The following is an 18,281-nucleotide window of genomic DNA, read 5'->3' as shown; positions in this document are numbered from 1 at the left end:
TAGGATATTGATTTTATGCTGTAGGAGTCAAAGGAAATTATTGTAATTATAAAAGATGATGCAAATTGGCTCTTTCCACTATCTGTGGGGTTTATATCAAGCCTTGTTATGTAACTATGTCATTAAGTGTGGTCGCCTTTAGTTGGCAGATGTTACCGAGAGGATTTGGCAATTATTGCTCGTTGTGCAAAGAGTAGGGGTTTTTGCCATAATCAGTAACAAATATCTATAGATTACATTAAAATAATAAAAGAGTCTTATATGTTTTTTTTTATCAGTAAACAAATTTTTATTGATCAAAAGAGAGACAAAAATGCCCAAGTATACGGGACATATACATGAGCAAGTTTATGTCTAGTTTAGAGATACAAGGAAATCATGCAAAGACCTACCATGAAAATCAATTACAATAGACCAATGAAGTAAAGTGTTGAAAAACAAAATTCTAAACTCTTCCGTTGATCTCTCTTGATCTTCAAAGCATCTTGCGTTCCGCTTCCTCCAAATGCACCACCATAGGCAAATAGGTAACATCTTCCATATGGATGCAATTTGAGAGTTGCCCCTAATACCTCTCCAAGAGGCTAAAAAATCACATACCCTTTCCGGCATCACCCACACTAACCCCAATCATGCTAAGACTTCGGTCCACAAAGTCATGGCAATCTCACAATGTAGTAAATAGATGGTCAGCGGACTCACCGCTCTTCTTACACATGTAACACCAATTCATAGCTATAATGCCACGTTTCCTTAGGTTATCTATAGTAAGAATCTTCCCCAAAGAGCCTGTCCATACAAAAAAAAGCTGCCTTTAGAGGTGTCTTTGTCTTCCAAATGCCTTCCATGGGAACGGGGCTGAGTTGTGCATGTTTAAGGAATGATACAAAAAGCGGGCCGTAAAAACTCCCTTCTTAGAGAGATGCCAATATATCTTCACCTTCCCCCGACACACGAGTGGAGTACACAAGGTCAAAAAATGCTGAAAAGTCATCCATCTCCCAATCTTGTGCATCTCTATGGAAAGTGAGGTTCCATTGGAAAAGATAACTAAATCTACTATTGATGCTTCTTTCCTTCTTGCTAAGCTATAAACTTGTGGAAAGACATCCTTGAGTGCAGGATCACAGCACCATAAGTCATGCCAAAATTTTATCTTCACTCCGTTGCCGACTTTGAAGCAAGTATGTGCTGCATAAATGTCCCACCTTCTTCTAATATGTTTCCAAAGCCCAACTCTATGAGGTCCACTCACCTCATTAGAACACCACCCTCCCCATGATTCCCAGTGCTTCAAAGCAATGAAGGTTCGCCACAAGGCCTCCCGTTCTTGGTGATATCTCCATAACCATTTGTCAAGCAAGGCTTGGTTGAAAGATTTCAAATTCCATATACCCAATCCTCCTTTGACAGGAGAGCAAATTGTGGCCCATTTCACCAAGTGAAATTGAAACTCATCATTGAACCTCCCCAAAGGAAATCACGTTGAAATTTCTCCATGCGATGAGCCACCTTGGCGGGGAGCGGAAATAATGAGAGGAAATATATTGGTTAGTTAGAGTTACCCGGCCCCCGAGATATTTCATGGGCAACTGAGATATCTTGCACTCCAAGATGGACGCCAGACGCTCCACATTGGGTACGTACCCCACTGGCACTACCTCTGATTTAGCCAAATTCACCTTCAACCCTGACACGGCTTCAAAACATAATAATAAAGTCCTCAATGCTCGAATTTGCTCATGTCTAGCCTCACAAAAGATTAGTGTATCATTGGCAAACAATAGGTAAGAAATGTTAAGCGAAACTGAACTTGCATCTCCCACTGAGAATCCTGATATGAACCCTCCCTCTGCCGCTCTTGAAATCATCTTGTTGAAAGCTTCCATCACAAAAACAAAGAGAAGAGGAGAAAGAGGGTCTCATTGTCGCAAACCACGGGAGCTTTGGGAAAAACCTTTTGATGTACTGTTCACCAATACGGAGAAACAGGCCATAGAGATACAATGATGGATCCATGAATACCATTTAGTGCCAAAGCCGCATCTCTCAAGCATATAAATTAGGAAACTCCAATTGACGTGATCGTACGCTTTCTCCATGTCTAACTTACATAGGAGTCTCGGCTGTCCCGATTTAATACGACTCTCCAGACATTCATTGGCTATAAGTACCGAGTCAAGGATTTGTCTCCCTTGAACAAATGCACTTTGAGGCTTCGAAATCAAGCTTTCCATCACCTTGCTCAATCTGTTCGCCAATACTTTGGATAAAATTTTGTATAGCCCACCCACCAAACTAATGGGACAAAAATCTTTCACTTACGGCACCGGGATTTTTGGGAATGAGTGTTAAGAAAGTTGCATTAAGACTTTTCTCGAACCGCCCGCTTCCATGAAATTCATGGAATACCCCCATGATATCATCTTTAAGCACTTCCCAACAAGTCTGAAAAAAGGCCATGGAGAAGCCATCGGGACCTGGAGCTTTATCGCCCTCCATACCCTTGACCACCAACCCGACCTCTACCTCCTCAAAAGGCCTTTCGAGACGTTCCACAACCTACGAGTCAAAAACATAAAAAACCAGCCCGTCAAGTCTCGGCTTCCACTCAAATTATTCCGAAAACAACTTATCATAGTAATTGACAATGTGGTCTGAGATCTCGGTATGGTTGGATGAGACCACCCCATCTATCAACAGAGTATTTATAGCATTATTCCGCCTATGTGAGTTGGACACTTTGTGAAAAAACTTGGTGCATCTATCCCCTTCTTTCAACAATAATGCTTGTGATTTCTGTCGCCACGATATTTCTTCCATAAGAGACATCCGTTCAATGTCCGCAATCACTTGGGATTTGCGGGCCCGCTCGGTTTCAAAAAGAACCCTCTCCTCTTCCACACCCTCCAAGACCTTAAGCTCCTTCATTAGAACAATTTTCTGACTTTCCACATTACCGAACTCTTGTGTATTCCACTCCTTCAAGTCCTTTTACAAAGACTTTAATTTGCAAGCCAGCGTATAGCTAGCATTACCATGGAAATCGTAAGAAGACCACCATTGTCATATTCTATCCAGAAAACCCTCTGACTTCAACCACATATTCTCAAATTTGAAGTACCTTGGGCCTCTTCTAATGCCCCCGCAATGCAAAAGAATGGGAAAGTGATCTGAACACAACCTAGGTAGTCTCTTCTGAATGAGATCCAGATAGTGTGCCTCCCATTCCGGTGAGATTAGAAATCTGGCTATCCTTGACCAAGATGGAAGATCTTGGTTGCTAGACCAAGTGAAGGAACCACCTGCAAGAGGAATATTCTGTAAATTCTGTTCAGAAATGAAGTTAGAAAAATCTACCATGGGTGAGTTGAAACCCAAAACACCCGATCTCTCACTTGGGAAACGAGTGACGTTGAAATCACCTCCAATACACCAACGTAAGTCCCATATGCTGCTAATACCGGCCAACTCATCCCATAAAAAGCTTTGTGACGGGTCAAGATTAGGCCCATAAACACATGCAAAAGCCCACTGATAGTCATCCATGACATTCTTAAACAAGCATGCCACCTCATAACCCCCAAGAAAATCTTCCATATTTTCCACTACTCTTTTATCCCACATTACTAGTATGCCCCCGGATGCTCCATTGGATGGTAAATAATGCCATCCCACTTGAAAACAATCCCACAAACTCCTAATGATACGAAGAGAAATCACTACCAGTTTAGTTTCTTGTAGGCAAACAATGTCTACTTTCCAACTTCAGAGAAGGGATCTAATACGTAGGTGTTTATTCACGTCATTGATCTCTGTCACATTCCAAGACAGTATTTTAGGCTTCATTAACAAAAGAAGCGTCCCTCCCTTTTGCTCTATCTCTCCCCGAAGTTCCCTCATTATCGTAGTTAATGGAGCATTGCAATCGTTTCAACTCTCTCTCCTTTCTAATAGCTGATTTCATTACCATAGATCGACCAACTTCCATGGCTACTAGGAGAGCCATGAATTGGTCTTCATAGCCATCACAGGAAAGTCTCACCCAACCACGAAGCTCCTCTACTTTTTTTAATACCCAATCTGATGCTCGAGGTGCAATATGAGGTGGGAGCATCTGTAAGGGTGATGGGCTACCCATCTCCTCCTCCTCACTGCCCTCAGAGTCCACAAAAAGACTCAACAAACTGGCACCCTCCCCTACTGGCCTTATCTCCTTTCCCACGACAAAATCCACTCCCGCCATGACAAAATCCACTTCCTCCACTCCCGGCACGAAGAACACCTCATTTGACCCACCCATAACTTCCTCAACAAAAATCGAAACTTTTTGTGTCTAGTTGGAAGGCAATGACTGGACAACAGTAACTAGGGCAGCCTCGTATATTTGTCCCGAAACTTCCCCTTCCTCAAAGGGACTGCTCACACCCTTACCACAGCTCGCAACCGTCTCCACAGGCCTCAGCGTAGTTGTCTATGCACCGGCGACCTCCGTCATGGTGGTCTATGCAGTTATCGGGCCTTCGTGAACATTAGAAACGTTGGAAATCCCTCATCCATATTGCAACCTCTGGCGACGGAACCTCCATCGGAGCCTCTGCAACCTTCGACGAGGTTGACTGAAGCTTCGCCGCCGACGGTGGCTCAGGCCCACACATCGAAGGGCCACCAACAGCCTGCGATTTCTTCCTCCAGAACGGGCCTATGTTCTGTGTTCTTGCCTTGGGCTGGAACTCGTTGCCCGCATAGGCCTAGCCTTTCCCATAAGGCCCACCATTCAAGTCCCGTGAGCCCAATTGGCAGCCCGAGCCCACACCCTCCTTCACATAACCCTCAACGCACCGTATTAACGAAACCACACTATTTGTTAACTCCCCCAACGAAGTCTGCATTTCACGTAGCTCCTTCAGTATATTTTCCTCTTTCAGCCCAACCGACCCTCTGCCATCTCCTCCTCCACTCTGAGCAACTTCCAAAAAGGGAGGTGAACCCTTTTGCATGTCTGCCATCGCAGTGTGTTGCACGACTCGAGGAACCTTCAGAGCCTCCTTGTAAGACCTCGACGGCAGAGCTACCGCCATCGCTTGCAGTGAGTTTCTCCCCTGAACACCTACTTTGTCCATATCCTTCAGCACCGCCACCATTTTCCTCCACCCCATTCCAACCTTGTCTTCAGGTATGACTAGGTAACTCCAACGACCTACCCCACCATACAAAGCCAAAGCCATGTAGGAGCCACGAGAGTTTGAGCATCGCTAGGCAATGAGGCCTCTGTCACCTTCCCTTCGAGCAGAGTAGTAGCCTTTGCTCCCAGACTTCAGACAAGCCTCCAGCGAGTTAGCCACCCAACGGATAGTCTCTAAACCTAGCCATAGACAGCTCACACCTTTCCATCCTTTCTCAGTAATGCACACCTTACCCCCATCTCTTCTCACCTCAAAAACCTTTGACTCAATAACTAAACAACTAAAAGAACTCATAGTCATGCTTCGATACCAGATAACCCCTCGTCAACAACCCACAACCACCATTGACAACGTGAAAGTCTGAAGTGTATGGAGAGAGAGAGAGAGAGAGAGAGAGAGAGAGAGAGAGAGAGAGGAACAAAAAGGAAGAGAGAGAAAAAAAGTCATACACTCATCTGTATATTTTTATGATGTTATAAAGAGTCCTATATGTAAACTGCAAGGATGACAAATAAACATAGATTGACATGTGATGAAATGCAGAACAATTACAGTACAAAGAGATGATAAAGATAGTCTCATACCTGCCTAAAATGCCCATGAACTAATGCTATCGTCCAGATAGTGTTCGTGCATCTTGATCTAATTGCTTGTGTTAAATAAGCATTCCACACAAATATATTGTCAAATGGCATCCCTTCTTCACCCGTTAACAACACATTTCTTTGCAGACTTTGCATTATAGGATATGTATAGCTATAGAAAAAATCTTTGGTCATATCAACACTGGATAAGAGTTTCTTGTACCTGCATTGGAGGAAAGAAAGCAAAATAATAACTACTAAAATGTTCTCTTACTAAACCATTAACCAGAGGGCAAAGGATGCCTGCAAATAAAACTTGCAAAACTAAGTTTTCTTAGAGTTGTATGTTTTGTGTAATGATATAAAAAAATCTTTTTTTACAAGTATAAAAAAAAATTAAATTAAATGATTCTAAAACAACATTAAAGAAAAGTTTACAAAAAGGATGGGATATTCTTGAAAGCCCATCAAATATCAACATCACCAAAGTCCTATCAGTAGTTTGTATGACCCTAAGGGTCTAAAAATACATATACCTACCTTCACACATGAAGATAATCAAATACATATCAACAGGCCAAGAGGAGAGGCACAGCCATGGATAGGCATAGATAAATCTCCCAAAAAATATCAATGATCCAGGGATACTGTTGGATGAGACTTTGGGGTTCACCCAATAGATTCCTAAGCCTTTTGTCTGTTTTGTTTTTTTAGGTTAAGCACTTTTTTTCTGGTAAGCTCCCTCGGCAAAATATGATTGTCATTCACAAAAACAGGTGCCACAGTTCCAAGTCTGCAATCTAAAAAGCAAAAGGCTTTGATGGTGACAGATATGCCTAATTAAGTAAATCTTGTGTCCATAGAATTAATATCACCATAGATATCATGCCCTATGACAATCTATTAAGCAATTCTTGGATAATCTCTTCAACATGAATTAGACAAGGGTTATACTTATACCCACCTTCTCTTATGAAAAGAAATTGCATATATAAAAGAAAATTACCTTAGCTCTGTTTTAGAATGGGCTACATCAGTTTGAACCGAGACATGAGGGACCGTGATTAATTGGCTCTCATCTATACTATAAATTGCATGACCACATATGCATCCAATCTGCCGACGCTTGGTCACCAGAATCAAATAATAAGACTCCAGAAACTTAATGCAACCTAAAACCACCAAAAGCATATATATTTTTCTATTTTAGTAAAAACACCAAGGATTGAAACACCCAAATGAGCCAAAAACTGTAGTACTTTGATATTTACCCACAATACCAAAAACCTTTGCCACGGGGGCGAGACCCCGGTGGCACGATTCCCTTCATCAATGCGCTGAAGCAAGTTATTGATTTCCTTTGGCGAATACACCACTGGGTCTTCACTGATGTTGAGATCAGACGGCTCACTACGGTCAATCTTCAACACCCGGAAGAACCTCTTATTGCGATCACTCCCAATTAGATAAAATCTCTGTTTATAGATCCCAAACCCCAATGTTAAAAAATAAGCTAACGATATAACAGTAGGGAAAGGAAGAATTAAAAACTATGAATCTTATGCTTTTGTTGCGGTAGTTTTCGGGAAGATGAAAAAGTTGTATTTGAGGAGATTATGCAGAAATTTAATTTTATTATCTCAGGAACCAGACAATCAAAAAATAATAAAATGCCCGGTTCTTTTAACATAATCTATATTCAACAAACAGAGCTCAAGTTTAAGAACGAAATACATATGGCTCAGTTTCATGCCAAAAAAAAAGACCCAACCAAATTCATTTGCTAGGGTTCAATCACCAATAGATCTTAAAAATATCACTCACGTTTATTTTGCGGTCCCCAATAAATGAATGATCCTAATTCAGGAAAAAAAACACTAAAATCCTATGTTTGCGTAGGTTCAGGAAATAAATAAAATTTTCTTTTAAACAAAATAATATTTTCTCTCATCAAGCAAGCAGGAATGACGTTACCTGTCTGGTCTCATAGAGTCTGAACTTCTCGAGAGAGTATGGGTTGGTATCGACTTCGGGGTCACTGGAAGGATGGACTTTGGCAGAATGATGGTAAGGCGGGATACTGGAACTGGAATTCGTATTCTCTGATTTCGCCATGGAATCGAATTTCGCTCACTCACAAAACTAAGGAAAGAGAATGGGTTTTAGGTTTGGCCTGGACATGGGGAATTTGGGTTTTGGGGTTGGAATTTCTGGTGAAGATGGAATTAAGGGAAGAGTGGTTGTTTGGGTAATTAGCGGTTTCTTTATGATTTTTATTTATTTATTACCATGTAACCATGGAATGGAAGGCTTTGAGATGTTTGGGGGGACGGGATCAGACGAGTAAGCAGTGAATAGTAACGAAATATTTTGAATTGAAAAGTTGTATTCATTATCTTCACGTCACGCATTATACATCATTTTTTTTTTCCTTACTAGATATATAAAGTGTAATTATTTGTATTCGCACCATATCCCTATATGCTGAGTAGAAAAAAAAAAATTTCTGTACAGTATATGGAAAGTGCGGCTGATGTAACATATATATATATAAATAATAAGTAAAAAAACTCAATTAATTTAAAAAAATAAACAAACAAAAATATAAAAAAAATTAAAATTAAGTATAATGTATATAAATGATGAGTAACAAAACTTGAATTGAATGAAAATATTTTAATAAGTTTTAGGGGTGGTTTTGATAGTGAGTTGAGTTGAGTTGAATTAAAATGAGATGAAAGTTAAATAAAATATTATTATAATATTATTTTTATTTTAGAATCTGAAAAAGTTGAATTGTTTATTATATTTTGTTTAAAATTTTGAAAAAATTATAAGGATTATATGAGATAAGATGAGATGAGTTAAGAGTGTTTTTAAATCCAAATAAAGCCTAATAGTACGTTTGGATGCTAAGGTGATCTCAAATGATTTGTGAATAGTAATAAAAAATTAATGAATATTATGTGAATAATAGTGAATTATTTATAAATAATAATAAAGAATGAACTATTTGTGATGATGTTATCCGCACCCTACGGGGCAGGATTGTCCCCTTTCTACACCCCACCCTCGCATGGGTGGAGGGTAGGGTTTGCCCCTAAATCCACCCCTCACACTAGGGGTAGGGCCCCAGTCCCAGTGTTGAAGTGCAGGGGCGAACCACTAAATCGTCTACCCCCAATCCACCACAACACCACCTACAATCATGGGAGAAAACCAAAAAAAAAAAAAAAATCACAATATAGTGTCAAAATCCACAACAAATCCAAACCAAAATACAAATACACATTCTACAATAAAATACACAACAAATCCACAATAAAAGAAAAAATTTGAAACTATTACAAAAATTTAAAATCCTTACCAAACAACAAATCGGTCTAACAAAAATAAAGAGAGAGAAAAAAAAGAGAGAATAAGGGGGAGGAGAAAAGGAGGAGGACGGCATCATGGTGAAAGGGAGAGGCTCTACGAGTCTATTGCGACAAGAGAGGAAAGAGAAAGGGGAAACTGGGATGAGAAAACTGTGGGGGGCTGTAGGGGGAGGGGGGTTAGGTTTAACTTCACCTCCACCAAAAATGACGACATTTCGTCGCCTATCTTCCCTGCCGCCTACCCCTAAAAAATATTGTGCAATGATCATGCATTTGAGGTTTGCCCTTAATATTATATGTGACGTTATTAGAATGGAAATTGTTCTGATATTTTGTTTAACTAATAAATCATTAAGAGATTTAGGATATTGTTGTTAATTGAAATTTTTTTGGTAGCAAAATAAATTCTTAAAACACTATATTCGATATTTGTGTCCTTATTTTCTTCTATACATTATTTATTGGAAAATTCTATACATCATACTACTATCTCATTTTCATCCCATTAAGTATAATGTGGCACATTTATCACTAATAAATGATCATTTATTACATTTTTTTATCATCTAATAGTGATGAATATACCATATATTACTTAGTATGATCAAAATAGAATGAGAGTGTGGTGTATAGCATTACTCACAACGAAAAATTATAAGCCCACCGTAATTACTGTTATGGTTCAGTCTAACCACCTCTAAAAACGTTTATTTTACCCTAAACTAATATATTTGTGTGACTTTATTAAATATGATTTTAATTTTAATAATCAGTTATAAATATATTTTTTTTATGTAAAATATAATATATATATATATATAATAAATATCACATTGACTAGTCAATTTGTAGATTTATTTTTTTATAAAAAACCTTTGTAGATTTATAAATGTTTTAATATATATTTTTAAACGCGCATATATATTCAACCACAAATTTATACATGCTCACGAGTACGTGGTTTTAGCATAGGGTCAATGCCGGCCGTAAAAAGCCTAAAATCAATTAAACTTAAAGGGTTCGTTTGGATAGTAAAATGAGATAATATGATATGAGATGATTTTAAATGAGTTGAATAAAATATTATTTTTTAATATTATTATTATTTTAGAATTTGAAAAAATTAAATTATTTATTATATTTTGTATAAAAATTTAAAAAAATTGTAATAATAGATGAGATGAAATAAAATAAGTTCTGTATTCAAACGAACTCTAATTGATTATCACAACAAGACACATGCAACACACGAGGCCGGGATATATCAATCAAAGTATTTATTTATATATAAAATGAACCACATACACGGGAAGGAGGCATATATGCATTTTACCTTTTGCCTCCCTTGATTTCCTATGGAGAACTCAGGGAGAAGGCCAGCATGCATCATGCCTGATATATACGGTGACTACATGCGATTCTAATATTAACATCAAACAAATTATGATCTATGCGTGCATTTGATTTTACGGGCAAAGAATAACGTAAATTGGTGTATGGCGTGAATCCATATTATTTTTTAAATTATAATGCAAAAACATACGGAAGTATGGACCATATAAAGAAGCAAATTATTTCAACTTAATTTAATAATGTTATTGATATTGTTAGTGTACATGCTACAACATATTGCGCTTTTTCTCCATGAGGCATTGTGGTTGGAAAAAGTATAGACTTAGTGACAAAAAAAAATTTCTCAACAATTTGTTTCGTGGTAGACTCGTGGAATATAACTGGTGAGAAAATAATTTTTTTCCACCAAAAAAATTATTCATGGGAAAAAATGCTTTTACCCAAGACAACATTAGTAGATAAAACACCTAAAATTTCGTGACAAATAGATGTAGACATTGCCTTTTATCGTGGGAAATAACATTATTTCTCACAATCAAAAGTGGTGGAGTATAGCTCTACCCATGATCAGTGTCGTGGAAAATGCCTGCAAACTATTGTTTGGCACATGAACAATAATTATGGCAATTATACTTGTTTCCACGTCCATATTGCGTGGAAATTAATCAAAAGTTACTAAATAAGTATTTCCCACCAACTTCACTCTTCGTAAAAAGTATTTTCCCACAAAACCTATTTATAGAAACTTATAGTATTCCCATAAAGCTTTACAATCAAACTACTATAATATCACTGTATTGAAGATACAAAATACCAATTGACCATCAGAAGAATATCAGATATACGAAAATACTCAACTAAATAACAAAATCTCATTCACTTAATTAAACCAACACCTGAAGAATTTTAACAATAAAAAATAAAAAATGTAAATTATATATATCAAAATAGTTTTACACATATTTCCACTGGCCAGTCAATCAAGGCCTGCTGCTTTACTGTAATGTTTGCAAATAGGGGAATATAGGAGGGAAGCCAACATGGTCAATAATGTTCATAACAAAACATTTTGCCTAACTACATGTATACATATTTCCGGTTCTAGACACATTACTTAAAACACAAATTACTATTGTTCTTGTATACTCCAATTCATGTAGTGATCCATGAATTAGTTGCTAATAATCTTCATTCATACTTGGTTGCAAAGCCTCTTAGTCCAGAAATATTATGGGCTCATAATTACATGAAAAAATCATGTAGTGATATGTATTAGGCATTTTTGTGTCACATTTCTTGTAGGGCAGTAGGGACATATGCTTAGCAATTAGTAGGGAAAGATGATACAAATGAGACATGGGAAAAAACAATTACCTAGCTACCAAAACATATTTGCTTAGGAAATCTTTAGGGAAAGATGATACAAACATTGAATCTAGAACATTATGATTGCTAGGTAAAACTTCCTCACACCCAACCATTTTGATTTCATTACTCAAGTCATCATTAAATCAATCCCACCAGTTTAATACCTCCCAATACACATTTAAATATTATTGATGATCAACATATTTCCGACTGACCAATATTACATGGTTTACAACCTCTAATCAAGGGCCACTAAACAAACACTAATGGAAACCCCAAACTAAAACTTGCCCAATAGAGATGCAGGTGCTAGGATAAGTCATAACTATATCTTCCATGAATAATTAGAATCATTGTAGTAGAACTTTAGAATACTTACTCTTGTTTGTGGAATACAACTATGACTAATGAGACGCAAGTAGGTCCTAAAAGATAATCACATACATAACCTTTTAAATATGGCATATCATGGGTGTATGATTTCATATAAGATAACAAAAAGTTTGAGAGAGAGAGAAAAAAAATATATATCAAACTAGGTTTTCAATTTCATCCCAGTTATAGCATTAACATATAATATGCCTCATTATTTTCTAAAGGCAAAGCTTACAATACGAATGCCATACATAAAAATCTTGGTAGTGTCCAGTTAGTGGAGAATTGATATCCAAGGTCAGATATATCAAAGAAATTCAAGGAACCAAAAAAAGTATTGAAGTGATTCCCAAATATGCACAAGATCATTCAAGCAAATTAACAAAACTCAAAATCATTTAAGCAAGGTCTAGCATCACCATAATAAGCACAAGATCAACAAAATGGTAAAAGAGCTTTTTAATGCCATTCTTCCAAAACTAAAACATTCAACCAATAACATAATTTGTATACATTTGTTACAAAAGTTCGAATCTAAATAAATTACCAGTCATACCAGCACAAAAAAGCTATTAACAGTATAAAGTATCCATTTGAATCTAAATAAACTTACCAAGAGAAAATATCTTAGGAACACAAGTAGAAAAATATCTTAGGTAGAAGTAACAAAATAAAAATAAAAATAAAAACTATTTTTTGTAAGTGGTCTTTAAATAAATGAAAACATCATGAAAAGTTAGCCTACTAGAGTCTATAGAAGCTGTCCAAAGGAAGAGAATACTGAAAACTAAATCTTTGAGTTTCTCTAATGTCTATTCAGTTTTCAATTTCTGATGTGCTTTTCCCACCCAAATACACCATATGCAGGCAGTGTTTAACTTATTGCCTACTTTGATCTTTTCAACTCAACTCCAAGTGTTCAGTTTAATTACTGAAATAAAATACATCTTCATCTGCCTATAATAACACTAAGAGCAGACCTGGTTTTTCTACATATTGCCAAGCATATTATCATTAATGAATTGTCACATTGAATTACTAACTTGCTCCTTATGCTGTAGATTCACTACACATGGAACATGTTCAATGCGTATATAATGTTCTGGTCACAACCAGCCTAACATGTCTAAAATGTTTTTCAATGTCTTGCATAATATTATTAAATACCCCAACTTCACAATAAAACTAATCATGGAAAAGGAAGAGAGATGATACCATGGGTCAAGATGACTCATTGGATTGCTCGTTGTACGGCACTAGCTGGGGCGGTGATTGTTCCATCGTGGTCACTGCCATGACCTTGAAATAATGGCTATTTGAGTGGCCGGATTTAGGGTTTGGAGGGCTTCATGGTGGCAGTAAGAGGTGGACTTTGGTCTCACCGTGGTGGTTGGGGGTTGGCTTGGCCGTATACGGTGGTGAAAAGGTGTGTGCAATGGGCATTGTGGCACCGGATGGTAGTGGAGGGAAGAGAGAAACAAAGGTGTTGATCTATCGTGAGGGGTACGATGGTCGTGGGTAGTGGGTAGTGGCGAGTTGGTGGTTGACGACGGCTTGGGAGGAGCTACGACGACTCTGGGAGAACAAGAGGTTGGGGTTGAGAAAACAGGGGGAGATAGATAAGTGGGCTTCGAGGACTGGGGGTGGAGCAACGGTGGTCCATGGTGTGGAGGAGGCTCGTGGTAGTGGTTGGTGGTGCGCAACGCCCCTAGCGGCGGCGGATCTAAGGATCGAGAGAGAGAGAGAGAGAGAGAGAGAGAGAGAGAGAGAGGGAGCTACGGGGAGGAAGAGGGAGAGAGGGAAGATCTGCGTTTAGGCTGGGGGAGGAGGAGGTTGGTGAGGCTCGGCGATGGCGTCGCGATGGAGAGAAATCGAGGGAGAGAGAGAGAGAGGGATATATATATATATGAGAGTTTTGGAGACTAAGGCTTTTTGAAGGAAAATGAAAAAGGATGGCTAACTGGTTAAGGTTAGGGGGAGTGAGACTCACAGTCGCAGGGAGAGAGAGAGAGAGAGATGAGAGTGTTAGGGGGAAGAAATTAATAAAGGGAAAATAAGGCCTTTTCTTAAGGTTTTAATTTTATTAGCTTTTGCAGCAGGTTATTATCGCACAAAAGATAATAACCACGCCGCAAAAACTAATAACCCACAAGAAAAGAAAATTGCGGGTAAGTTAAAATATTTTTTCTGCCGCAAAAACCTTTTTCTCCACAAAACTTTACTTGCCAACGTGATCTCATGGTAAACGACTTATTTTTTTCCCACGAACAGTTTTGTGTCATCAGCTAATTATTTGCTATGATTAAGGCTTTAAATTTAAACCAGAAAACCGGCCCGGACCATCCGGATCAAGCCGATTGGTCCGGTTTTGAACCGGTCCGGTCTAGTTCCTGTATTATAAAAACTGGCCGGACCTGATCCGGTTTTGGGTTTCGTAGTTTCCAGGACAGGACCAGACCGATTGGGGAAAAAATTATTTAAAAATTAATTTTATACATTATACAAAATTTTTTATATATAAGTTTAATATATAATATATAATTATATATGGAATTTTTATATATAATATATAATTATATCATATAACTAATACTAATATATAACTACTACTAGTATATTACATATAGCTAAATAATCACATATAAAATAATGATATAGTAATAGTAATAGTAAATTACTGTACTAATACTATCACTATAAAACTATCAATAATATAGTTAAAATAAATTAAACTCACTATATCAATTAACAAATACTAATATAGCTATAGTTATACTTATAGTCTAATATAGACTATAGTTATATTATATGGCTATTAGCTATACTAATATATAACTAATAATAATAGTCTAATATAAACTATAATTACATTTATACTAATCACTATAACTAAATCATTATAGTCTATAACTATGTATTAAATGTATTATAAATATATATAAAGTATAATTATCAATTTCCTAAACCATCATAAAATTTTTCTAATGATCATTTAAAAAAAAAAAGGAACCAAACCATTGAAAGTTGAAACCAATAGGAAACGACGTCGTTTCCTTTCACAATTCCAGTTTATAGTATACTAAATTCCGAATTCAAATAAACCCTAAAATAATTTCAAACGGCGCCCCTCTCTTCCTCGCTCTTGTCTCTGCCCTCTCGTCTCCGTCTCTCTACCTCACTCTCTGAGTCTCTGCACAGACTACACTGCCCCTCACTGGCTGTCGCACATACCGTGAGCTCACGGCATCGCCTGTAAGAACTTAACTGCGCCCACAGCTTGCCACGCACAGACCCTCGGCCTTACCTCACTGTCATTGTCGAACCTCCCCTCACGGAGCTACGGCCTAACCTCACGTCTCTCTGTTTTCGATTCCTCACGGTAATTTTTCTCCATTTCACTTATTTAAGTTATTTGAAATTAATTCAAGTAAAATCTGGTAGATGGTGTTTGTGATTGTGTTTGAAACCTGATATGAATCATTAGGGTTTTGTGATTGTGTTTGTGTGATTAAGATTTTGTGATTGTGATTATGAAATTACCCGAAAGTGAAGATCTTTACAAACGTATTTACACAAAATCAATGTTAGTGAAAGTATGTGGGGGACATGTACGTGAACTGATTGATGAATTGGGATTATTCTTGTTTTATAGTTGAAATGATTCTCATAACAAGTGATGTGTTGTAAAACCGACCTTGTTGGATACATAGATCATGTGTGTTTGATTTGAGCCAACTTGATCTACCATTAAACCCCACACTTACATTAATTTTATTTTTGTTACTACAGATGGATCCTTCAAATGAAACAAAAACACCAAGCGATGTTCAACTTTCAATGGAAATGACCATGAAATCAACAGCGACTAATGATCTATTTTCTCCTAAATCTAATGTAAGTAAGCCATCTACTGGTCCTCGAGTGGTAGGAAAAGATCTGTAGTTTATGATTATTTTATAAAGATTAAAACTGAGGATAAGTCGAGACCTGGGGCTGCATGTAACTTTTGTGGGATGACTTATGCTTGTGATCCTAATATAAATGGCACAAAATCAATGTTGGGGCACTTAAAAAAAATATGTAAGAAATATCCACTTAGAAAAATGGATAAAAACCAATCTGTATTAGGTTTCCAGTTTGGATCAAGCAGTGAGGGGCTTGTACCTATTGTTTTTAGTGTTGAGGCTTGTAGAGAAGCCTTAGCAGAAATATTGGTTGTTGATGAGCTTCCTTTTAGACATGCAGAAGGGGATGGGTTTAAGAAATTTATACTTGTTGTGCAACCTAGATGGAATGAGATTCCATCACTTATAACGGTTGTAAAAGATATTTTTAAACTTTATTTGAAAGAGAAAGACAAGTTGAAAAGTGCTCTTAAGGGACATCGCATTTGTCCAACCACATATACATGGACATCTGTATAAAATTTTAACTACATGTGTCTCACTGTATATTTTATTGATGAAGATTGAAAAATACACAAAAGACTTATCAATTTTTGTAAGGTGGAAAACCATAAAAGTGAGACACTAGGTAAAAAAATTGAAATGTGTTTGCTTGAATAAGGGAGGCCCAAAATATTTATAATTACACTCGATAATGCAAATTTAAATAATGGGGCAGTTTCGTATATCAAAAGAAAGACAATGAATAGAAATGATATGATTTTGGAACATGAGTTATTGCATATGAGATGTTGTGCTCATATCTTGAACTTGATTGTTTGGGATGGGTTGAAAAAATATGATCAATCAATTGCACGAATTAGAGGGGTTGTGAAGTATGTGAAATCATCTCCACAAAGGTGGAACACATTTAAGCAATGCTCTGATAGTGAAGATATTACTTGTAAAAGTAGTGTATGCTTAGATGTAGCAATTCGTTGGAACTCCACTTTATGATGTTAAATAGGGCTAAAAAGTTTCAAAAAATATTTCAACGGCTAGAGGATGAATATTCGGGAAATGATAAGAGCGTTAGGAAGGATGATAGTGATGATGATGATGGTGTTAGTGGGTTGGGTATAGAAGAGGCATCTAAGTTAGTGCCTCCAACCATGGATGATTGGGATAAGAGTAGGTTGTTTGTAAAATTTCTAAAACTTTTTTACGATGCAACCTTGCGTTTCTCAATGGCCAATTATGTCACTTGCAACTATTTTGTAGTTGAGCTAGCGACAATTCAAACTGCAATTAATTTAGAGTGTGTGGAAGAGCCTCATAATTTGAGGACAATGTCATTTAATATGAAATCTAAATGTGCGAAGTATTGGGGAATTCTTGAAAAAATGAATCTTTTGTTGTATGTTGGGTTAGTTATTGATTCTCGATATAAAATACATTGTCTAGCATTTATTTTTAAAAAATATGTGAGGATAATAGTTTGAAAGTTCTTATATTGGTGAATTGGGTTAAAGATGTCATGACTCGTTTATATGATTGTTATTGTGAAAATGACGGAAGTGACGTTGGGGCATAAAATAAAACTATGAGCCAATCAAGTGAGGGAAGGGGCTAGTACTACAAGTTCAACTGCTGGGGTAGGTCAAGGTTGATTTCAGATCATTTATCCATGAATAAATTAAAAAACATTTGAAGTCGGAGAAATCTTTGGAAAGTAAATTTGAACTGGAAATGTATTTATTTGAAAAATATGAAGAAGATGATGCGAAATTCGACTTGTTGACTTGGTGGAAGGTTAACTCCATTAGATACCACATGCTTTCAAGAGTTGCGTGGGATTTTTTGCAGTTTTGATATTTATAATGGCCTCTAAGTCGGCTTTTAGCACAATAGGTCACGTACTTGATCATTTTCGCAGTAGCCTATCTCCATTTATGGTATAAGCTCTTATTTGTACACAAAATTGATTCCGTTCTTCTACCCCGATTAACATTCGCACTTTAATGGATAATGCTGAGGAGTTTGAGAAATTTAATACAGGTATGTAACATCATTCACATTTTCTTTAACTGTCTCTAAAGTGTATATCATATTAGTAATTTGTTTTAATTATTATGCTTATTATTATTTTTTCCC

The 18,281-nt window shown here is 37.0% G+C and overlaps 1 protein-coding gene across 1 annotated transcript in view; it reads right to left on the bottom strand.

Annotated features, from left to right (window-relative positions):
• Nucleotides 1–8,026, bottom strand: part of LOC121263821 (phosphatidylinositol-3-phosphatase SAC1) — a 35,668-nt gene extending 27,642 nt beyond the window's left edge. Inside the window, 5 exon segments of the mRNA XM_041166902.1 lie at nt 5,771–5,993; nt 6,777–6,942; nt 7,042–7,080; nt 7,083–7,245; nt 7,745–8,026. Coding sequence (XP_041022836.1) covers nt 5,771–5,993; nt 6,777–6,942; nt 7,042–7,080; nt 7,083–7,245; nt 7,745–7,885 — 732 coding nt within the window. The 5' untranslated portion in view covers nt 7,886–8,026.
• Nucleotides 8,027–18,281: the final 10,255 nt, after the last annotated feature.

The sequence above is a fragment of the Juglans microcarpa x Juglans regia genome, chromosome 4S, assembly GCF_004785595.1.
Source record: "Juglans microcarpa x Juglans regia isolate MS1-56 chromosome 4S, Jm3101_v1.0, whole genome shotgun sequence".
Lineage (NCBI taxonomy): Eukaryota > Viridiplantae > Streptophyta > Magnoliopsida > Fagales > Juglandaceae > Juglans > Juglans microcarpa x Juglans regia.
This window is presented reverse-complemented; position numbering and strand designations above follow the sequence as displayed.